The sequence below is a fragment of the Arachis hypogaea genome, chromosome 11 (genome assembly GCF_003086295.3).
Source record: "Arachis hypogaea cultivar Tifrunner chromosome 11, arahy.Tifrunner.gnm2.J5K5, whole genome shotgun sequence".
Taxonomy (NCBI): domain Eukaryota; kingdom Viridiplantae; phylum Streptophyta; class Magnoliopsida; order Fabales; family Fabaceae; genus Arachis; species Arachis hypogaea.
This window is the reverse complement of record NC_092046.1, coordinates 10,040,900-10,054,986: the sequence shown is the minus strand read 5'-3', so window position 1 is coordinate 10,054,986 and position 14,087 is coordinate 10,040,900. Positions and strand designations below refer to the sequence as shown.

At 27.8% G+C, this 14,087-nt stretch overlaps 1 protein-coding gene across 1 annotated transcript; it reads right to left on the bottom strand.

The window, feature by feature from the left end:
- Positions 1-1,618: 1,618 nt before the first annotated feature.
- On the bottom strand, positions 1,619-10,896 carry LOC112720954 (cucurbitadienol 11-hydroxylase). The gene is made up of 9 exons (XM_029289887.2): positions 10,545-10,896; positions 7,178-7,502; positions 6,448-6,609; positions 4,557-4,805; positions 4,376-4,465; positions 2,544-2,622; positions 2,359-2,465; positions 2,142-2,269; positions 1,619-1,843 (listed from the first exon to the last, which is right to left on the bottom strand). Exons 1-9 carry the CDS (start codon positions 10,748-10,750, stop codon positions 1,750-1,752), a joined length of 1,440 nt encoding a protein of 479 aa, XP_029145720.2. The 5' UTR covers positions 10,751-10,896; the 3' UTR covers positions 1,619-1,749.
- Positions 10,897-14,087: the final 3,191 nt, after the last annotated feature.

The window sequence follows — 14,087 nt, the reverse complement described above, 5'->3', positions numbered from 1 at the left end:
CACAATACATAGAGAAGTCTATAATACTCTCTTACGTATTATGAAAATTCATACAAAGGGATTATACATATGAGAAACCTTGTTACTTTTTTCTCTAAGTTTCACTCACTAATTCTATGCAAAACATAGCATACATTAGCAAATGCCTTAACCCCTATATATAGTATTTTGTGGAGATGCATTTGGTTTACAAGTTGATCAAGTTGTGCACAAGTGTGTGTACTAGAGTCTTCTTTTACATTCATATTTATCAAGTTGTATAACAAGTTGATAAATATCAACTTATGTAATAACTCATTTTTTGACTAAGTCAAAGATTGCAACTAATCTTATCTTCAAGTTGCAAATTTTGACTAGAACTTTGACTATGCAAGTTGGACTACTTGAAAGTAGTTTCATGAGTCTTCTTACTTGATAAGAACTATTTGCATCATACTTGATTTTAGACCAAACTTAAGTTCTATAATGTTCTTTAATTTTCTTAAACTTCATTATGTTCCACTTGTATCACTTGTAACCTCTAGCTAATTTTTTTACTTCAAACCAAAAAAAGAATTTTGTTTCTTCTTTTCACAAAAAATATAACAAAAAAAAGGACAAGTTTTTCCTAGAGGTGTTAAGTAAAAGGATAAAAATTCAAAAGAACATATTGAGGAGTTGAATTTCTCTTTAGTAGGAACTAAATTGGTGAAAGTGGATTAGTTACATTTGATGTGTAGAGAGTGTCATCTAGTTAAAAAAAAAAACAAATTAGATGTCTTTTCACTAATCTCACATATCACGAGCACTTATTTTACTCAGATACCTCCTCACCACGGACACCCGTAGCAGTGTTCAGAACTTTAACTTAACTTGTGGGAATCAACTTCCTCCTTACACCTATTTTTTATTAAAAAGACTTAAAATGATAAGAATACCTAAAAATATTTTCTGTCAACTACCCTATTTAATAACTAACTTTGGGATAAAAGACGTTGGTTAAATATTACATTGCAACTATTGGATAATGTACTTCTCTCAAAATGACTTTACACTATAAAAGGAGCTCAACTCACTTCTCTTGAAGGACCTTTTTCTAAAAATTTAAAGAGCTCCTATCCATTTTTTCTCTCATCCAATTGTTCTCATTGTTTTTTATTTTGTTCATCGTCAACTTCAAACAAAAATTTACAAAATTGGCATTCGGTGTTCCAACAAGATTAATTAACATTTATCCACTCTAAAAGAACTCATTTATCTTCTTATGACATTAGTAAAAGTCTCAACACTTATTCTCCATTTCTATTTCTCATTTTTAGTTCTTGTATTATTTATTTGTCATTAATAAAAGTATTTTTCTCACAAATAGATTTATCTTTAGTCTCTCATCTTAATCTTTTTTTTATTTAATCTATTTTCACAAAAAAAAACTTACCCAAATCAACAAGCTATAATTTTTGATTGATGAAGAAAGAATTTTGGCTCATTATTAAATTAAAAAGTAATATACTTTTTTCATTTTCTTTGTAAATAAACTTTTATATATATCGTGACTTTGTTAAACATACATTGATGATACTGATATATATTCACACAAGAGACAATATATAATAAATATTATAGAAAGCTAAGCATTCATAATACATTACCATTACAAACCGATAGAGAGATCTTTCTAAGTATTGCATCGACAATTCAAAGTCCATAATTTATTTATTTATTTAACTTAAAATACTTATGTCTCTTCTTCTTGTATATATAGCTTTAAATTTACTCACGGTGTTCCCAAATCTTGATGTGAAATTCATCCTTAAATCCCAGAATTGGATTCCGAACAACATTTCCTCCTTTGATTTTTGTCCACCTGATAATATAAATATGATAAAGCTGACGTATGTTATATGTTTATCCATAGCTTTATGAACAACATATGATGTATATATCATAACATAACATAATAAATTTGGGTTCTCTAAAATGAGTAAGTTAGTAAAGTAGTAAAATGAATAGTTAATTATCGTTAATTTTGTAATTTTTATAAAATGTGTGTCTTATTATCTTAATTTAAAAGTGATTAATTCCTCATTTTATTATTTTATCAACTTTTTCATTTTAGAGAATCTTAATCCATAACATATGAAAATTGTTGCTTAATGTGTTACCTATATTTTGTGACCAAAACATGAAGAAAGGTGGCTATGAAAGCTCTACTTAACTCAGCTCCTGGACACTGTGCCAATCCTCCACCAAAAGGCTTGAAATTTTTTGACACGGTGAGGGAGTCAAGCTCCTTCATTGCATTCAAAAAGTGTAAGAAATTTGTTAGTGATCGAGTTAATAAAGTAAGAGAAATAAATGAAATGAAAATTTCATACACACTTTCCAGCGCCATGGATTGAAGGTAAGTGGGTCTTTATATATTTCTGAGTTCATATGAAGGCTGGGAGTAAAAATCAGGATGATCCAATTAGCTGGAATTACATATTCTGTAAAATGATAAAATTAAAACATATTATATCATCATCTTACAAAATTTGGGATAGTTAGAGAGAATTAGAGTTTACCATTGAAGTGAATATCTTTTAATGCTATTCTTAGTAGTCCAGGAAGCAAAGTTGAGAACCTAAGAGTCTCATTCAATACCTGAAATATGCATCATAACAACTACTCATAAACAATGAATAAAAAAAGTTTTTTTTTTTAATAAAAGTTTAATAAAATTTTTATTTATTTGAATAAATGTCTGTATCTTACGTCTTACCATTTGTTCAAAAGAAAAGTGTTTTTTACAATTTAAAATTTTTTAATCAATTTTTAACTATTTAAATAATGGATAAATAACAATTTCTGATCATAAAAGATTCTGACACGACAAAATTGACCATAAAAAATTAAAACTAAAATTATACTTATACAAGATAAGTTTCATTAGACAAAAATAACCAATTATTAAATTTTTATTCATAATTTCATGACCACGCCTCTCTTTTCCATAACCCTAATTTTAACCCTAATAATATAACCGCCTCTCCTTCCCTCTTCTTCCTCCTCCTCTCCACCCTTCTCTGCCGCCACAAGAGAAAGCTGCAAGTAACGGAGCTAAGGCGGTGGAGCGCCGATTCCGGATAGAGGCAGTTGACACTATCTTCGGCGTGCTCCTCAACCTCCGTCAAGGAATACCGGGAGCTTTTCGAGAAGCTCAGCGACGTCGTTTTAGTTTTCGTCTTCCTGAACAGCCTCAGCGAGGATGTGAAGGCGGAGTTGAGTACCTTTGACATCGAATCCCTCTCCGATCTAATGGACCTTGCGAGTATTGCTGAAACGAGGTGCCTCGCCTTCGTGGATCCCGAGAACAACGCGCTGATGAAGTTCTGGGGGAAGATCAAGGGAAGAAGAGTGATAATCATGGTGTCTTAAGGTTCTCCCGACAGCGTCATTTCGGCGAGAGTGGTAAAGGGTCTGAGATTGTCGACGACTGAAGAGTCGTGAGTTGTTGCAGAGGTGTGTGCAACGGGTAGACTGTTGAGGTTCAGGGAGCGAAGATGGAGATAACGCGGGATTTCTTCGTTCTGGATCTTGCAGAAGGTGCAGAGATCACGAACTCTAACACCACCGCTCCATTCCCTTCCCTCCAACCACCTCTCACCACCTCCTCCTCCACCCTCGTCTCCTCTCCGTACTGGCAGCCACATCGCTGGCATTCACGTCTCTGTCGCTCGCGGCGGAGATCGAAAAGTTCGGTAGTCAGTCACAGCAAGCTCCGTCATCAGATCTCAATTAGTGATATTGATAAAATTATTAAGAAGTGAATGATGCAAGAGTAAAACAGATCTCAATTAGTAAGGTGCAATTTACAAATTTTATGGATTACTATTATGTTGCTGCTGGAGGGATGTGTTTGCGATTTGTGAAGGAGGATTTGGAGGGTTTGGGTGTTTGAGAAGAAAGTTGTGGAGGCAGAGAAGGGAGGAGGAGGAGGGAGGGAGGGACAGTTAAATAGTTAGGGTTAAAGTTTGGGTTAGAGAACGAGGAGGAAAGGAGTGCGGTGTTTATGGAATTATGAATAAAAATTTAATAATCGATCATTTTTGTCAAATGAAACTTATTTTATACTGTATAACTTTAGTTTTAATTTTTTATGATTAATTTTGTCAGCGTTTAATTTTTTTATGATCAGAAATGACTATTTATTCTTAAATAATTGGTTTAAGCGATTTTTATGCACAATGATATACTGACATGTTAAGGGCTGTTTAGATCAATTATTTAGATAGTTTGAAATCGATTAGAAATTTTTAAATTATGAAAGATGATAAATGATAATGACATTTTCTCAATTTATTTTTGTTAAATTAGAATTAAAGAGAAGTAATTAAGATTTGTAGTTTTAAACTACCTGCTGTGTAAATTTCATGGATTTGTATTCATTCCATGTCAACGAAGAGCTTGATTTGTCTCTACTTCGGAGAATGTCCTCATGTTCTCCCTAATATGATTAGAAAAACAATGGTTACTGAGCAACTCTTCTTTATACTAAAAAGTATATATTTGGTTTAATAAATATAATAAATACATACTCTGAGTTCTTCAATCACAGAAGGATCATCTGATAAAAACTTTAAGATTAATTGTATTATTGATGAAATTGACGAAGAAGAACCAAACCATATCCCTAATATGACCAAGACAATTTGGTCATCATTCATAACTTTGTTCTTTTCCAGGTCATTAATTGCTTGGTCAAGAAAATCTCCTCGGTATTTTTCTGGTGAATTGCGCCTTGCTTCTAAGATATTCTTAACAATTTTAATTGCTTTCTTCCATTCCTGAATGAATTCAATTCCAAAGAAAATATCGTTAACATGTTAACAATTACTATTTGGATGTTTAAGGAAAAATTATTCATATTTAATTTTACATTGTTAACATAACAGAATTGTCACATATTAATAACTAAGGATTTATGTTTGCATTTGTGAATTGTCTATGGAAAAATGTGCAAGATCATGTGATAGCAAGTAGCTGAAATTTCAATTATATTGAACTAGTGAATCAATAGGTACTACTGTATTTATTTTATTTATTAAATATGTATAAAATAATAAAAATTGAATAATTAGTTAAAATAATAAGTGATTTATAATATAACTAAAAGATTTTGGATTTAAATCTTAAAAATTATATTTTTTTTAAAATTTATTCTTATAGTCGAAGGGGATTTTAAGGAAAAAAAAGTTTGACACTAACCCTTTCAATATTCTCACTATATTTATTGATTGTTATAATTGAAGGGTATTTTAAAAAAAAAATATTCACACTAACGTTTTTAATATTCTCATATTATATAGTATATATATCAAAGTATAGATAAGAATAAAATATATTCAATCCCGGATGTGAAAATTAGTTTTAAAAACAATCTTCACCCTGCCTATTTCGCTAATTTGGCGAATCTATCTTGTCATTTAATTTCGAAATAATTATATGTTAAATAAAATAAAGAAAAAATTTATGTTTGGTTATTTTTATGTGAAATTAATTGTTAAGAATTGTTAGATAATTTGATGGATTTGATAAAATTATCATCTAATAATTTTTAATTGAACTTCACATAAATAATAAATATTATTTTTTTATGTGTGCTAGTTTAAAATTAAGATTTAGTTTATAAAACTTCACTACTTTTTTAAAAAAAATGAAAAGAGCTAAACACAATAAAAATGAAGTAATGAAAACAAACAATCAAAAACATAAAAATTTAGTGGTTGATTTTAGTGTACTTATATTTTTTTTCATTTATTATATAATTGTTGGTAATATGTTACTTTTAGAATATATTGAAGTGTTGTTTTAAACGAGAAATTTGAGTTTATTTTATTTAAAGAATATAATAAATTATTTGCAAAATACTATTTCCTGAATAAATATTATATAATAATATAAATAATGAAATAAACATTTTTAATGATACTGTCACGAAGAGTAACGATAAAAATGTAAATTTTTTAAGTAAAAATCAAGTGTAGTAATTTCTAAAACTCTCATTTGATGGACTAAAATATATTAATTATCAATATTTAAAAATCTTTAAAAGAGAGTAGTTAATTAAAGTGAGAATTAAACTGGATGATGCACATTTTTATAGTTTTGCCACATTTTTGTATAAATTCTTCTTTTTTTTTTTCTCACAGAACTTGCCATCCTGTTCAATACAACTTTTGAAAGATCATATTTTTATAAGATACTTCATTCTTGTAACTCAATTTAACATTTAATTTATGTTTGAAGTTTTCTGTCTCTTATATTTTCAATTTATTCTCTATGAAAATTGCATCTCTGCTTCTCTAAAATTGTACTCTGCGACATATATATTTACAATCCTTTGTATTAGTAATTTAGTATAGTATATAAAAAGTAAACTCATAAAAAAACATTTAAAATAAAATTTGGTATTTTAAGATTCCATACCTCCAAACATTTGTGGTAATTTGTTCCTGAAATATTTAATGGAATTGTCTTCAACCCTTCTGTAAAATTTGTGAATAATTCTTCTGAAATTCTTTCAGTATTGCGGGGTAAATTTTCAATATCATACCCGAAAAAAAACTTTGCAAAAAATTGAAAGTTCATCTGCAACACAAGACCAAAAAACTAATAAGACGAACAAGCTTAATTAAATTTTTTTTCAAACTAGTTTTAGAATAGTTTTAGCTATGGGTGTTCATGAGCCGGACCGGATTTAAGTAAATTTGAATCCAATTCTAAAAAGTTGTTGAATCTATTTCGATTCGACTCAGAAGTGACCCAAAATAAATCGGGTCAACCAAATGTAAAATTAGTATATACAAATTTATAAATTTTATATATTAAAGTAATAAAATTTTACTTTTAAAAATTAAATTTAACAAATATTATATCATATTTATATCAAAATAAATTATTTTAAAATAAAAATAATACCGTATAATATAATATAATATTACTAATTTCACTCTAAAATATTTTTTTTTTATTGTTAAAATTAACTTCGAGCCAGATCGAATGATCCGAAACATAACTCAAACTCGATCAAAAAATAACAACGGATAAAAATGACAAATTCGAACCCGACCAAAATATATCTTGAATCTGAGCCAAATTTTGGGTCGAGCTAGATTTTAGACACCTCTAGTTTTAGCTAACAAAGCAATATATATACCTTTGTTATAGATTGTTTAAGATCGATAGATGTTTGAGTTGACCATTGATGGAAAGTGTTCATAATCATCTCTTCAAATAGAGGAATTAACTTTTCTCTTATGCGTTCAGGACCAATGTGATTTAGAGTGATGCTTCGAATGTGCTTGTGGATGTTCCCAAAAAATATTTCAGATTCACCAAATTGTCGAAAAAGATTGGAGACAGGACCTGCCCATAATTCAACCAATTTGCCTTCTTGCTGAATTAAGTAATTATTGAATTCAGGGTCTGTTGATATCACAATCGGTTGATAAAATAAACTAGTTCGAAATATAGGACCAAATCTGTTGATAAAGAAAATAATTGTTTGGTTATTAATGTTATTATCAGCACTCTTTAATCTTTATTAGTACCTTCAAAATAATAAACAAAAAGTTTGTGACCAAATTTTTTGTAATTTATTTTCTTAATCAAATTTTCATTAAACTGATATGCGCTTTAGTAGTTTGTGATATGAAAAGTATACATATTATTTAGTAGTTATAAATGTTAGAATGCTCAATTTAATTTTATATATTTTGATTTTATTTATTTAATTAGTATATTAAGCTTATATTAGTGGATTTAAAATTTTTATTTTTAATTTAATATGGAATTTATAGATATTTTATGAACTATAATAATAGCTGTCAGACGAAAATTAGAGAAATGAAAATACACTTTTTAAAATCTTAGTTTTTGTAATAAAATTATAGTGTGAACAAATAAGGTTGAGTGAGTCATTTTTTTGTTATATCAAGAAATTTAAATAAAAAATAAAATAATTCTTTTCTATTTAATTTTAATTTATTCTAAACTATAATGTATATAAATAAAATTGAGTGAGTCTATTTATTATTACATAAAAAACTAGATAAAAGATAAAATAATATTTTTTATATTCAATTTTTATTTAATTTTTATTTAATTCTAGTCCTTATCTTTTTATTTATCTATTTGTTCTTTTTTAATCAAAAACTGTGTTTTTAAATTGGTTTATTTTTATCGGTTCGCTCAAAACCAATTTTTTTTTTATTCATTGGATGTAACAAGTAATCTTATTCAGACGTGTTATGAACACATGGGCATATAATTGTTATGCTAGTATTTTAGTTAACGTAATTAATTTTTAAGAATATAATTAAAATATATTTAAAATATTATAGATAAAATTAAAAATAAATGTTATAAATATTTTAAAATTAAATGTATATTTTATCCTTATCTTGAGAAGGATGATGAACAATATAATTTAGAAAAGAAAAAAGTATATCATGCTTTTCTAGAAACAAGTGTTAGAAATGTATCCCTAATTTATAGACAATATAGTTGTTAGTAAACATTTTCATTTTTCTTTAGAAGAAAATGCTAAATTCTATTATTATTATTATTATTATTATTATTATTATTATTAAGTCATTCCGTAGAACTTATTATAAATTGCTCTTAATATAAGTATAAGTTCGTATAAATCTTTGTTACATTTCTTGCTTTATTTTTTAGGTGAATTTTGATAAAAGAAAAATATTTTATTTATACGAACATTTTATTTTTAATTCTTATTATTATTAAAAACAAATCCAAAAGTAAAATGTTGTTTCTATTTCCGAAAATATTTTACTAGATCTATATTATAATTTTGAAATTTTCTGTAATTCTATATATTTTATTATAATATTCTAATCAATGAAAATGTATCTAAAAAATTGTTATACAAATTGTTAAATCTCCCATATGCAAATGTCACGTATTAGCGCCAATGAGTAATAGCTCAAATGGCATAGACTCCCTATACTCAATTAAAAGGTTGCGGGTTCAAGTTTCTTATCTTTCCAAATTTTTTGCCAATGAGTAATAGCTCAAATGGTATAGTCTTCCCATACTCAATTAAGAGGTTGCGAGTTCGAGTCTCATATCTTTGGTAAAAAAAAAAATGTCACGTATTAAACATACATAAGGCAATTGTTCTGGAACAACCCGAATAAATCAGACAAGAAATTACATTTTAAGATATGCTATTAATAAATTGATCAGTTATACATATTTTTTTTGGGTGACTTCAGTTATACATATTTAACTCAGAGTTCAACTCTCTAACTCGTTATTATTATTTTTCATAGTTACTATAATAATTCTTTCTTTCTTATCTCTTGAAAGTTGTAAACCCTAATCTTATTAAGATTCAAGTACCCTCGTTCAACCTCTAAAATAAAAGAATAAACATATCACAATTAGTTGTCAAAAAGTTTTAAATTATATATTTTAGTTTTTAATAAAATTTTATTTTTTATAAATTTTTAAAAATTTGTTTCATTAAACAAATTGATCACTCTGATACTCTTAATTAAATTTTCAATATGTTGGACAAATAACATCATAATAAATTTTATTATAAAATAATTAGGTTTTAAAAATATGTTGTGTAAAACAAATTAATCTCTTTCAAAATGACATAGAGATCAATTTGTCCAACAAAAATAATTTTTGAGGACTAATCAAAGAAAAAAATTATTACAGAAATCAAAATATTCAATTTAAAATCTGTTAGCTGTGTTTGTTTTTTAGAATTAGGATTGAAATTGAAAGAATGAGACTAATGAGTATTGTGTTTGATCTAAAACTAAAATTTCAGTTTTAGAACATAAAATTTTAAGTCCTTTAAATATCTCCAGAAAACAGAAATAATATCTGAAACTAAAATTTTTACAGATAGAGAGAAAATTTTAATGATATTTTTTTTAAATATTCTCATTTAACTTTTCAAATTCTAAATTTATCCCTTATTCTCTATCTTTATCTTAAACCAAACATGATATTAAAATATAACTCAATCCAATAATATTTTACACTAAACACAATACAAAAATTTAATTTAGCCTTTGTCTTCTATTTTCTACTCCCTATCTCTCTTAGTCTTAATCTTCTTTCCAAACACAATTTTAGAGATACATTTAAATGTTTATTCTTAAAAGTTTGATTGAAAATAACACAAATTAATTTGTCCGACAAAAATAATTCTCCAAGAATTTTGGAAAATAAAAACTTAATAAAATCAAAATATCTAACTTGAAACTTTTTGAAAATCTATTTGTTCAAAATAAAAAGTTTCAACAAACAAAGCAACAAAAGTAATATAGGTTCTTGTGTAAAGAAATTATTTTATATATTGCTTTGTTTGTGGTGATGTGCAGTTCTGTGGTTCGAATCGATGATAAACGCGCACTATAAAAAAAATGCTGAATATCGTTAGATTTACCATCGCACATTAGCGTCGATTTTACTGGTGGATTAAACATTGGTTAAACATTGGTCAGATAGACTTGAAGAAATGAATAATTAGTATATACCTCTGGATCCTCTTTGTGATGAAAGGATGAATATCCAATGAGTAACTTGGAATCAGGAACTGAAGGGTCTCCCCAATGAATGGAAAACCCATGGAACCAGGAGGGAGAGAAGATCTATTTCTAAATTTTGGGTCTGTAAGAATAATAATCCAATGAAATACATAGATCACTAGCACAGCCACAATAGACAATCCCAGTATCCACATTATTATCACCTTGTTAAAAGATTCTGATTACAAAGATATCTCTATCTCTTTGAGGATGTGTCCATGTTTTCTCAGCAGATTTTCGGTATTTAATGGGAACAAAGAAGCAAAAAGTCAAACAATAATACCACCCCAAGAAAGTAATTTTAAAAAATAAAAAACAAAAAAAAGTCAAACAGCTTATTTTTCCCATGAAATATGTGATGAATAAAAAATCAAACACGCTCCAACGAAAGGCCAAGGATAAAATATTTCTAGTTGCATATTATGACCTATGAACATGGGATTCCCGTAATTAATAACTATTGCTTCCACTAGTTTCCTTTGAATGGATTATATGAGGAATGTTAAGGGCAGTAATTTTGGTGTTTTGTAATTATTAATTGGCCATCAATAGTGTTTTTAATAGTGTGAGATTACATTTAATGGTGGGAGATCACTCACTTTTGTTTTGATGGTTAAGTGCTAGCCAGAAAATACAAAAGTTGCTGACCCTCTAGACTTTTCCGGATTATATAATGTGTAACACTCTCGTTAATGAAGTACTCTCCTATGCACTATAATACTGGTTAGTTTTACTACGGTGACAGTTAAAGTGTCAGCAATCATTTTTAAATAATCGATAAAAGAAAAGCGTGGATCAGAATACCATTAATAAAAGAGGAATGCTAGGGGACCAGCAATTTTGGTATTTTGTAACCATCAATTGATCATCAATGATATTTTTAATGGTGTGAGATTACATTTAATGGTGAGAAATCACTCACTTTTCTTTTGATGGTTAAGTGCTGGCCAGAAAATACAAAAGTTGTTGTCCCCCTAGACTTTTCCTTAATTAAAATTTGACTCTTCTTATCGATGTCTTAAAACGTTTGGTATAATTAACTATTATTAGCGACACTTTGACTGTTGGTAAAACATGTTGCCGAAATTTTAAAAATAATTTTACCGATATTTCAACCATCGGTAATTATAATTAATTTATTTTTTAATTTTGATAAAATTTTATCGATAATTAGGACATCGATTATGATTTTTTTGTCCCATTATATATATATATATATATATATATATATATATATATATATATATTTCTAAAACTTGTTGACATTTATTAAAAAAATAATCTATCTAGTTATAAAATGAAATATTTGAATAAATTATAAATAGGTGGTGATGGTGGTGGATCGTCTGTTTGCGAGCGCTATGAGGCCTTGAAAAGAGATAGAGATAGAGGTGGTAAAACATCCCGAGGCGCAGATATCTCTGTAGATGTTGTCCTTGATGACAAACAACAAAAAAAATGCATGTACATAAACAACAAGACAAAAAGAAAAACAATAATAAGACAACCAACACCAGTTTAGAATGTCAAAATAGACCGCATTTATTAGGTCAACCCGCCAAAAAAAGCAAACCGAACTATGATTTTAAACCTGTCAAACTAAAAAAATCGGTCGAACCCACATCGCTGAATATGTAGACTTTGGCAGGAAAGGACGGACCCACATGGTACGACGAGAATTTTTTTTTAAATGATGTTTTGAAATCGAGTATAAATTTTAAAATTAGGGTTTCTTCACTCACAACCTCATCCTTTCTTATCTTCCTCTTTCTCAGCCTTATCCACACCTCTCTCTCTCGGCCTTTCTTCAACCTCTCAGTCTCATCCGCCTCTCTCTCAGCCTCGTCCTTCTTACTCTCAGATCATTCTCAACTCTCTCAAATTCCAGCACTAGCACTCCAGCAATGTCTTCCTTTGGGTTGGGTTATTTTCCAACAGTGACTTCTTCTCCAGCGGCAGGCTCTTCTATGTGATCTCCTGCATCTCCGTTGGTTATCACTCAAAGCTCGCAGTGCCTCGGCCATTTTCTCCATTTACAGTCTCAACCCATTTGTTACAGTCACTTCCCAACGTGGGTTTTGCTTCTATTGATAAGCTCCACTTCTACATTCTCCTCCCTTTCTGTAGTTATGTTCTTTTAAGTTTGATTGATTTAATATTTTTAATTTTTTATTATTTATTTTAAAATTTTTAATTTGCTATGCTAAGGATTCTATTTTAGGAATTTGTAGCAGTGGTTTAAATTTTTTGTTTAAATTTTTGAATTGTGCTTGAATAAAGAAAAAAGTTAGGTAACCCAACCTGTCAATCTGTCCACCAAATATAAAATGGGATAAATTAGAGGTTTAGACTCATTTGAGTTTAGAAGGATGGCTCGTTCCGCCCTGTTTTAAGGCATGTTTTGGCAAGGCGAGTAGGCCGCTTTGACACTACTACTTCCAATATTGTTATCGACAAAAGTTCATTCTAACAGTCATTTTTGTTTATTTCATATCAATGTAATATTCAGTTTTAGGCAGATATATGCTGTAATAGTTATAGTAGTTATACAATTTTAGCAACTCTTTAAAAAGTATTACTAATATTAAAATAATTTTCTTTTTCTACTTAACAATGTTTTTAATTTAAAAATTAAATTTAAAAATTATTACTAAAATATAAAAAAGTATGACTTAAATTTATTAATTCTTTTTAAGTGTCGTTAAAGTTCTTTAGCTACTATAACCATGCATTCATTGCATTGACACGACTGATTCCTCCTAAGTATTGTATCACTCACAATACACCATTTATCCTCAAAGATTACAATATTTCTACTATTAAAATCACATAACTGTTAAAAAAAAAAACTCTAAATCCATAACAAAATTTTCTCCTTGTACGTACCTCGGTACTCCTTTCTAGCTTAGGTAACTTTTTTTTCATGGAGAATGTTAGGTAAACAATGACCATTTTGAACAACATGAATAATCACCAATCAAATAAAATATATTACACTAATTTAATGCTATTAATTAAATTTGCTTTTTTATCCCTATTAATTCACATTGTTCACACATTGTTCAAAAAAATTATTGGTTACCTATACTTTTCCTTTTTTCATAGGAGTTGACCGCATCCAAATCATTGGGAGCTGTAATAACTAGGCTAAGTTCCATGCACGTGATGCATGTGCATATTTGAGCAATAAGATTATGTTTGTTTATAGACACAAGACATTAAAATAGAGATACAAAAATATAAAATTATGTTTGACAGATGAGATATGAATATAGATACAGAAATTATTTTTTTTTATTATTTTTATTAATATTTTATAATTATATTTTTATCATTATATTTTTCTTCTTAAAGTTTTTGTATAAAAAAAAATTAGAATAAATTAAACTTTTATAATTTATTATTTCTTAAATTTAATTCATCATCAAATAAGATACAAAAACACTAATTTTTATGTCTCTATTTTTTGTATCTTATTCTTAATATTTAATC

What these genes read in the sequence shown, in the direction of transcription:
- LOC112720954 (XM_029289887.2), bottom strand. Translation starts at nt 10,750, where the DNA reads ATGTGGATACTGGGATTGTCTATTGTGGCTGTGCTAGTGATCTATGTA. An exon ending in CCATGAAATTTACACAGCAG is followed by an intron (nt 2,623 to 4,375) that starts GTAGTTTAAAAC and finishes TGCATATTTCAG; the next exon opens with GTATTGAATGAGACTCTTAG. An exon ending in TCAATCCATGGCGCTGGAAA is followed by an intron (nt 2,270 to 2,358) that starts GTGTGTATGAAA and finishes AATGCAATGAAG; the next exon opens with GAGCTTGACTCCCTCACCGT.